At 46.1% G+C, this 10,000-nt stretch overlaps 1 protein-coding gene across 1 annotated transcript in view; it reads right to left on the reverse strand.

The window, feature by feature from the left end:
• The window catches only part of slc1a5 (solute carrier family 1 member 5), a 17,120-nt gene that overhangs the window by 6,550 nt on the left and 570 nt on the right, over nucleotides 1-10,000 (reverse strand). The window contains exons 1-5 of the mRNA XM_080544960.1: nucleotides 9,812-10,000; nucleotides 1,043-1,085; nucleotides 762-821; nucleotides 420-586; nucleotides 1-31 (exon numbers count right to left, since the gene is read on the reverse strand). The exon at nucleotides 1-31 is cut by the window's left edge and continues 203 nt beyond it; the exon at nucleotides 9,812-10,000 is cut by the window's right edge and continues 570 nt beyond it. Coding sequence (XP_080401086.1) covers nucleotides 1-31; nucleotides 420-586; nucleotides 762-821; nucleotides 1,043-1,085; nucleotides 9,812-10,000 — 490 coding nt within the window. The remainder of the gene's footprint in view (nucleotides 32-419; nucleotides 587-761; nucleotides 822-1,042; nucleotides 1,086-9,811) is intronic.

Below are 10,000 nucleotides of genomic sequence, written 5' to 3' on the forward strand. Positions count from 1 at the left end.
CACCAGGAACATGATACCCAGGGGCGCGTACCTGGGGGAGGGGGTAGGAGGGAGGTGGAGAGGTGGAGGGGGGTGGGGGGGTGGGGGAGAAGGGGAGGTGGGGGGGGGAGAAGGTGAGGTGGAGGGGGGGGGGGAGAGAGAAGGGGCGGTTGGGGGGGAGGGGAGAGAAGGGGAGGGTGAGAGAAAGGGGTATTTATTGAACACATTCTCACAGTAAGACAAATACACACACACACGCACATTTGAAATGCTTTATTTATGTCCACATACATGTACAATATCTAAAGGACATAAATACTATCAGTGCATTTTGACATTATGAAAACATTACAGTAGTGCTGAGCCAACAACCAGTTACCCCCCCCACACACACAGACACACACACACACACACCACCCAGTACTGAGTGTGTAACCTACCACATGATCCAGGACACCAGCACCATGGTGGCCTCGTTGAAGGAGTTGAAGAACTTGATGAGGATCTCCCCCTCCTCGCCCAGCTTCCTCAGCGCCACGCCGAACACAATGGCGAACACCACCAGGCCCAGGATGTTCATACCATCCTGCTCTATGCCGTAGGGCAGCTGGACACACACACACACACACACACACACACAATCGGTCAGTATCAGGGACACACTCCAACCGTCTGCTGAGGTGCGTGACAATGAAATAGACATTCCATCATACATCGATACAATACACATCATTCATATACTAGCCTTCGAAAAATGGAAGATCACGCTCAATTAGACTCACATTGTATTCTGTTGTGATGTTGTCTCTCGTCACGTTAATCATCTTGTAGCTGGTAGCGTACTGCAGAGAGAGAGAGAGAGAGAAAGAGAGAGACTAAAAACCCATCTTTTTAATATTGCCTTTAAATGACAAAATAATTAAATGATGATTATATAATGATTGGAGCACTTTCAGCTGCAACATTTGCAGGAAAAGCGCAATACAAATAAAAGTTATTATTATTATTATTATTATTATTATCATTATTATTATTATTATTATTATTATTATTATATACTCACAGACTGGAAAGCTGCAGACACCAGGTTGGAGGGGAATATGTTTCTGTAAGGAGAAACACAAACAGGGCGACACGGTCAGTATACCAGGACACGACAGACAACACCTGGCCCAAGTTTATTTGTAGATCACATTTCATACAACAGGGGCAATTCAAAGTGCTTTACATACAGTATTTAAAGTATTAAAATACAGAAAAAGAAGGATAGTAAGAAAATAATCATGAATAAAAAAGATATAAGATAAAAGTGTTGTTACTGCAACTGTATTCAAGCGTTGCTCTTCCTGATACGGTGTGTCAGATGGCAGGTACTGCGTCTGTGTTTAGACGCTATCTATCACACAATACGATGTGTGAGGTCGCAGTGTACGATGACACGTTTGATACTGCATCTGTATTCAACCACTATCCTGGCCGATACGGTGTGTGAGGTCGCAGTGTAAAATGACACGCTCGCAAACACATTTAGCCTATATGTGCGGCGAATTCATAGCGCTTGGATTATGGATCATAAAACAGATAAAGTGATAGTAAAAAAGATCGTAAAAAGATAACGTGATAAAAACAAAAGATGATAATAGTTAATGGATAGAAGGCATAGATAAGAGTGTTAGTATTTAACCATAACTCCTGCAGAACATAAAGGTTTTTTAGCTTCGTTTTAAATATGTGTAGGTTTGGTTTGGGCCTGTTTGGTTTCTTATGGGAGTTTGTTCCAGGAGCATGCAGCGGCACGTGACTGAAAGCTGCTCCCACACCGTCTGAGATAACCCCACCGCCACCCAGAACCACCACAAAAACCGCCACCAACCAGCCCCGCGTAGCAGATAACAAGTGTGTGAGAAACAGCCGTGTTTAAATCAACATATTAAGATTAAAACTTGAAAAGCGGCACTGCAGCAGAAGGACAAGCTGAAACAGATTCTTTTCCAGGGAGTTTTTCACCCTTCTGCTGGCCCCTGGGCCCCGTAACGACCTGTAACCACCTCATCATCACTAAGACAAGTTTGGTGTTGTTACGTCCCTAACGGGGGAACTTGGTTAAACGTGCAGGGCGTAACCTAAATAGCCTACATGAATAAATAGTGTTCAGTGTATTTATTCTGCACCTCTTTCCCTCGACATGAATGTGTGAGACACCCACCTCCACACAGGGAACGACGGGCACAGGGATTAAACTGTCCCATCATGTGAGGGAGGGGGTGGGGGGGTAGAATGAGGAGGGGGTATTAAATCAAATACATCTTTATTGATGCAGTATTTTAAAACTACCAGTATTCAAACCGGTATTTTCTTATAAAAAAATACAGAGTTCGAGAAGACCCATCCATAGCGGACCCATTTGATGAGCATCGTGGTAGGGGGGGGGGTGCTTCAAATCTTTCTGATCATCAACAGTGTCATCCGCATGTGTTTCATGTCATGTTTTCCATCTCACACGGAGAGGAAACGCATCAACGGGGCAGGGTAGTTCCACAGGAAGCTGTGACGTCAGTTAATGGCAGCAGCCCGCTCTCTCAGTCCTATCACTGCCCAATCCCAAATAAGGCAGCCTACTTCTCTTTAGGCCGTCATTGTAAACAACAAAGTTCTCTTGACTGACCCGCCTGTTTCAACAAAGGTGACATTCATATATAAAAATGTCGGCCTAGATGTAAATAAACAAATACTGACCGGTACGCATTAGGCATTCTAAGAATAATAACACGTTTATTTATGTGATATAAATCTGGCGTGTGGTGTCGTGGCGTGAGGTCGTGATAACACGTCCGACAACACTGTAACCTTTAGGGATGCTCCGATCTGGATTTTTGGGGCCGATACCGATCACCGATTTGTTTCCTCAAGATCAACCGATACCGATACCGATTTTTTTTTAAAATACATAACTGACTGGATAGCCTAAATATTTTTTGCTTTTTAGACAAAAGTTTTGATCCATTAGGCACCAAGCAAACGCAGACCCATTTTTATGGCATAGTAAAGGTCTGGCCTATCACCCAGTTAGGGCCTGAAGCCCAAGTCAGTCGATATGGCTGTATAAAAGACATCATAAACGTGGCCTTCATGGTTTACATACTGTTACGTCCTCCTATGTTTTCTGTTCAGTTATCTGTCTTCCCCAGAAAAAATAAAATAAAATAAAAAAATTTAAAAAAAATCGTTTTTTGCGATCGGCCATTTTTGCCGATCACCGATCGAGTCATTTGGAGTGAAATCGGCCGATTTAAATCGGTGGCCGATAAATCGGAGCATCCCTAGTAACCTTGAGTGGTATTTGCAGAGAAACGGGGTCTGCATAAAACCTGAATCTCCAATCCTTTTCGATAGGCCTAAAACACAAGTGCCCAGATGGATAGGAGGGTAGCGCTGGGTCGGTTTAGAGCCTGGATGAAGGGCCACCACATATCCAGGTAGTTTTAGTGACACCCAACCCCCTCCCCCCCCCCCCCCCCCCCTCATTTACATACAGGATATAAGCCACCTGATGCCACCCCAGCACATGAACGCCATGCTCAAACAAATCGCCCAGGACGGCGTTACAGTACACCCAAACAAACCACGTCACGAGTCGACACCCGCCCGTCATGCAGAGGCGCCCTCAAAACAAACACAGAAAACAAACCCCTTCGTCTTGTTCCTGTACTGACATTCTCTGCATTCTTTACAGCCCAGGCGACGCTCTTCCTTTAGAGCCTCACTCCTCTGCTGCGTCTGCCCTGAAGGCCTGCCTACCTACCTACCACACCTGACCTTCCAGCTACACACCAGTAGACGTGGTGGGGGAGTGCTGTGTTTACACCCAGCTGTAGAGTGAGAGCGTGCGTGCGCGCGTATGCTTCCGTGACGACACCTCCGGCATGACAACAAGCCAACCGGACCTGCGTGTGCATGACACAGCTCCTCTCTGCCGCACACAATCAACATCACTAGCCTACAAGTGTGACCCCCCCCCCCCCCCTCCCTCCAAACAACGTCAAAAAATAATTTCCCTTTACAACCAAAACGGAAAACGGATTGGACTGTAAGATAGCTTATAGTGCACACATCACATATTCCCCTGCCTCTCTCTCCCTCTCTGTCACTGCCTGTAGAGACATTCTGCTTCTGGGGGAAAAGTCAATAACACACACAGACACGCCCCGTCCTAGAAGGGCGGCAGGAACAGAGGAGAGGTAAAGACAGGTGTCTCTCGGTGTGCCTGAGGCGACGCTCCTCGTTCTCCCCCCCCCCTGCCCGCCCCCCACTAACTTAAGTTGACAGACCTGTTCTTGACTATTCTTGAAGATTCCAACTTAAGGTCGTAGTACCGTACTGATTTTGGCTACTGCTCCTGAGTTGGAGCGAAAGGTACTATCCGTGATTGTATCAATCACAATTGATGAAAGTACCGTGATGTCAGTGGTAAGAGGATGTAGATAATGTTTTCCGGGATAGAGACAGTAGAGATTGACAGGAAGGAGGGGTGAGAGAGAGAGAGAGAGAGGATAGAGACAGTAGAGATTGACAGGAAGGAGGGGTGTGAGAGAGAGGGGAGGATAGACACAGTAGAGATTGACAGGAAGGATGGGTGAGAGAGAGAGGAGGATAGAGACAGTAGAGATTGACAGGAAGGATGGGTGAGAGACAGAGGAGGATAGAGACAGTAGAGATTGACAGGAAGGATGGGTAAGAGACAGAGGAGGATTGAGACAGTAGAGATTGACAGGAAGGAGGGGTGAGAGAGGGAGGGGGGATGACATGCAGGATATAGTCGATGGACAGAATCGAATCAGAGACCTTACGATGGTATGCTCTGCCTCTTACTGCACTACGCCACTCACAAGCCAATGTGCAAATACCTCTTTTATGGTACTCCTAGGCATGCTAATGGGACTAACAGGCTACACGTGTTTGACACCCTTCCTTTCATATCCTTCCTCCATTTTATGCATCCTTGTTTTACCACAGAACTCACATTGACATTCTCATCTCCTTTTCAAGTGAGCCCTGGCTAAGTATGCACATTGTGCAATACAACGAGCCTGTCCTCCGATGTCTACGTCCATCCACCTCCCCTGTAGTAGATTCTGTACACAGCAGCAGGGTTTGTGAGCTGTTGTGACAGCAAAAGGACGTCCAATGAAACACGACCACCGTAAAGATGTAAATAACTATCTGACCTGTCTGCACCATGTGGATCTCTGTACATTATGTTTACACACTTCTCATTTATTTGTATTCATATTTTTAAACTGCAACGTCCACACTGTTCTATTCCTATAAAGTTCGCTTTATCTACCTGTATACTATATACACAGCTCTGATTAATCATTTAGGGCTGCAACTAACGATTATTTTTGTAGTCGACTAATCTGTCGATTATTTTTTAGATTAGTCGTGTGGCTTTTCGCTGCGCGTAAATGGCGACGCAGAAGCATAAATCCGGCTTAACTAGCTATCTAACCTAACGTTACGCCAAGCTACAGCTGCTCACAGAGCTAGTTGATTGGCTAGCTAGCATTGCTGGCTAGACTACAGACAGCTCACGTTAGTAGGCTACGCTTGGCGCTGTTTATCTTACAGACAGCTCGCTGGTGGACTCAACATAATTGAAATAGCATTCACTTATCAAGCATTCATGATCATCCACCATGACTACCTGGTATTTTAATAGCGACCACCCCTCACTTCATTTCATCTCGCGTTCTCCTGGCTTCAACATGGAAAACCCCTGCTACGTAACGTTACATACAAGCGCCTCTGTCTGTCACACGCGTGCCACAGGGCAAATAAATTAATAGCACAAACGCTCATAGCATGTACAGCCCTGTCCATGAGACGTTGTTTTCCAACATGTAACAGTAAAGCTAACATAAACATTACGACCCTAACAATATAACGTTAGCCAGTTGGCTAACAACGTTAGCTAAAACTTACCCAGCTGATTCTTGCATGGCTCCCGTTTAAAAAATAATAATAAAAAAATGTTATTTTTATACGATTAGTCGACACTAAAATTCCACGTCGACGAGTTTTTATGCTCGACGTCGTCGATTATGTCGACTAATCATTGCAGCCCTAAGTCGTACATTACATCCTTTTTTAGTTTTTATCTTCACACTTGCTTTGGCAATGTAAAGGTATGTTTCCCATGTTGCCAATAAAGCCCTTTAAATTGAAAATGTAATTTGACTGCCGAGAGCCACGTGTATGAACCAAGTGGAGAAGACAAAACAACTGACAGCAGGGAATAGATAAGATAAGCAATATAAACAAGGGTGTCTGTGTGTGTGTGTGTGTGTGTGTGTGTGTGTGTGTGTGTGTGTGTGTGTGTGTGTGCGTGTGCTCTGCAAGGCTCCTTTCCGCTGTGTTGAACATCTCCCCAGACCCGCTGCTGTTGCCAAAACTGGACTCCAACAGAGAGGAGAGAGGTCGCTTTAATGAGCTGTACGAGTCACGCAAGCTGCCCAATTAACTATCCGCTTTCATGCCTCTGTGTGTGTGTGTGTGTGTGTGTGTGTGTGTGTGTGTGTGTGTGGTGTGTGCGCACTCTCGTGTTTGTGTATGACACAACTTTACTTGTGTAGGCCTATACTTTACTCATTGACCACCCCCGTCAGCAGCTACACATGTCAGCGACAGCTAATTTGATTACAACAAATAAAACACTGTCTGGCTACGTTCCAATATCCACACACTTCTACTGAGAACCAAGGAAAGCAGCGTGATGGGAGTGAAAGCACCTTAAGCGATATCAAACTAGCCTGTAAAATATGAGACAGATCAGTTCTTGACTTGACTCTTCGACTCCTTTTTTTTTTTGAGAGAGAGAGTGGGGGGGGGGGGGGTTCAAAAGAGGCCACTACGTTTCAACTTTGATGGTCTTAAGACGGTGTTATACCACAAGTCACCAGTTTGGGACATAATCAGGGTAGGAATTTTAAATCTATGGATTTAGAAAAAAAAAGAAACCAGATTTGTTGCTTCATAAACCCCTGCTTTTCTCATCAGTTATTTGGTTGCCATGTATCGGCGTAGTCAGTTTCTGTCACTACTCCCTACATTTTTCCAACGGAAAATCAACTCCACTATTATTCCAGCTCTTGAACGGTTAACATTTCCGTACCAAAATGTCCCTCCCTGCTTCCCTTACTGCCTCTGATCCCCCCCCCCACTCTGCTCCACATCGCCAGCTTCATCCCTCTGTGATTCTAGAGTGTTTCTGTCACACGGAATGTGGCGCTTTCTCTGTCACATGGAATGCCACTTTAAGACCAAGCTTGCATGCAGCCACATTAGCGTCAGAGCCACCAGGAGTTTGTTAGCTGGCTAGCTTAGCCCGCATGCTTCCATGAGCCTGAAAGCACAGTCTGGTGGTTTAATAGTAATCTTGTTTGACTTTGAGCTCTTGAGACTTGTGATAATGCCCACTAGTGTTTGGCCTGAATAAGTAGGCTATGTTTTGTTGTACATGTATCTATTCGAAAACACTGTTTAATTTTGGACAATGACTATTTTTAGGGGGGTCCTAAAAAGTGTCCAGACACTGAAAAAGCGTATTTATTTGAATGCAACGCATTGCAAAAATGCATGTGGTTGGAGGTGGCGTGCCAACATTTATGGTGTGGCCCTCCAGTCAACATGATTGCCCACTCCTGCCTTACACAAACAATGACTTGACTGTACTGTTAGATAAAGCCAATGTGGGTCTAGGACTTTGTAATGTAATCCAAAACAGCTAGAGAGGGGGGGGGGGGGGGGAATACAGGGTCTTTCAGTTCAAGTCCTGTGGAATAGGCCTTTCTTTCTTTGTCTGAAACAGTGGCATTAACATGTGAGAAAGATGAGAAAGGGTTTGGTTTGTGAAAATCCCTAAGGAGTAATCTAATAATGATGACCAAGATCTGGGGTCGCTAGAGGGGGGGGGGGGGGGGGTTGGGGTCTGGGGATTTGTGTGTGTGGGGTGGGTCACATGTCACAGAAAGAATCAAAGTGGCAGAGCGAAAGAAAGAGAGAAAGAGAGAGTGAACACCAGAACAATGAACTAATAATGGTGAGTGACAGGGAGGGTAATGGTGTTGAGGTGGTGGCATTTGCACCTGGCAACCACACACACACACACCCACCCACACCCCCCCCCCCACACCCACACTGGGTGTGCAAGAGGCGTTCTAGCAGCTCCCAGGCCCCGTCCTGCCTTCACCAGGTTTAGGTAACTAGACACATGTTATGGCAGTAGTCTGTCTAGGTAACTAGGGCTACTACGCAACGTCACTGGGGGAACACGTGGACTTCCACGTAGTACAACCCTTCATGTCAGGAGGTTTCCTGTTGGTTTCCTGTTGGTTTCCTGGTGTGCCTCTGTGGCATCGCAAAACGTTGTACACTTAATGACATGTCCCACCGTGCGGCGAGGACCGATGACAAATTGACAATGTTGCCTCGGCGGAACGAGAACGGAATGTCCCCGATATGTGCCCTCATCATCTGTGCCTAAAGAAAACACATGTAGGCTACCAGCCGGGGAACACCCTCTACACGGGGCTGTCTTGGCCAGGAGGGGGCCTGAACACCTCACAACGATTTACATAAATGGTAAATAGACGGACTATATATAGCCCGACGGGCGGCTCTATCTCCTGCCGCTTTTACACACGTGAGCGTCTCGGATGAATCTTGTCAATGACAGGAGGGGGCGACTTTACGAACGCACCCATTTCACGGCGACTTTACGAACGCACCCATCGCATCGCATCGGAGATTAGATGAATGAATGAATGGTCTTTATTGTCATTGATATAGTACAGGTACCAAACAACGAAATTTGGGAGGGGGTGCTCCCCTGGTGCTAGGAAAAAAAAACTAAAAACAAGAAGGGAAAAGAGCTGGTTTACATAAATAAAGGCTATGTACACTATCCACTATACTATACTAATAAAACACTGTGCTGTACTCTATGCTATACCTATTCTAACATTTCCTATCTCTGAACCTTATGTACCCGAGGGTTGTCATATTGCACATAGTGTTATTGCACATTCATTTAAAGTGTCGCAGTTTGCCGGTTTGAAATGTTCACAGTTGTGTTTCAGTATTGCACTTGATTACAATCTAGTAGCTGCCATCAAATTGTCTAGATTATTATTATTTCCACGCTCTCAGGGCGACTTTACGAACGCACCCGTCGCATCGCAGATTAGATGAAGTGAACGCACCCATCTGGCTGAGCTGACGCAACTACTCCACGACGTTACACAGCGGCTTGCTGCAGCCTAGTACACGATCTGCATAACATAACCTCCTGAACAGACCCCACCTGGGATGTGTGTGCTATGTGTTTAGGTCTTGCGACCTTCATTTGTGTTTGGGCACACAGGGAAAGAAAACTGTCCTGGGGAGAGAAACACTGTATGTGCCTTTAATAGTAAACGTGCCAGCTGATGGTGTGTGTGTGCACGTCGCGGGTAGTCCAGGGACCTTATTAGTCTCTGCCAGATCGTTTGTGTTAGTTACACCTACATACCATTTAAATGCAAAGTACTAAGGAGCCAGGCATTCACTTGTTAATTAGCTTGATCGCGGAGTGTTGATCTGCCACGTGAAAGAAGTCGTTTGACATTGTTTGTCTAACAAAGAAAGAACAGAAGACGCAAGGCGCTCTTTACACTTTACACGCTCAATGACACCCCCCCCATACACCGGCTTGCTGCCACATCAGTCATTCATTCATCTAGAACAGCCTATTATCCTCTAACAGAGACACGTTTTCTTTCTTTCTCTCACTGACCTGATCAAGTCCAGGAAAGAGTCGACCACCTCTTTCGCCTGGACCGGGGTGTCATCGAGCCCGGCCACCTTGGGCTTGGTGGCGCCGGTGACCGACGTCCCGGGCTGGATGATGAACGCCATGATCACCCCGATGGCCGAGGCGATCAGCGTGGTGACCAGGAAGAACAGCATGGCCCAGCCGCCCAGC

The sequence above is a fragment of the Nansenia antarctica genome (assembly GCF_963989245.1).
Source record: "Nansenia antarctica genome assembly, chromosome: 14".
NCBI classification, from domain to species: domain Eukaryota; kingdom Metazoa; phylum Chordata; class Actinopteri; order Argentiniformes; family Microstomatidae; genus Nansenia; species Nansenia antarctica.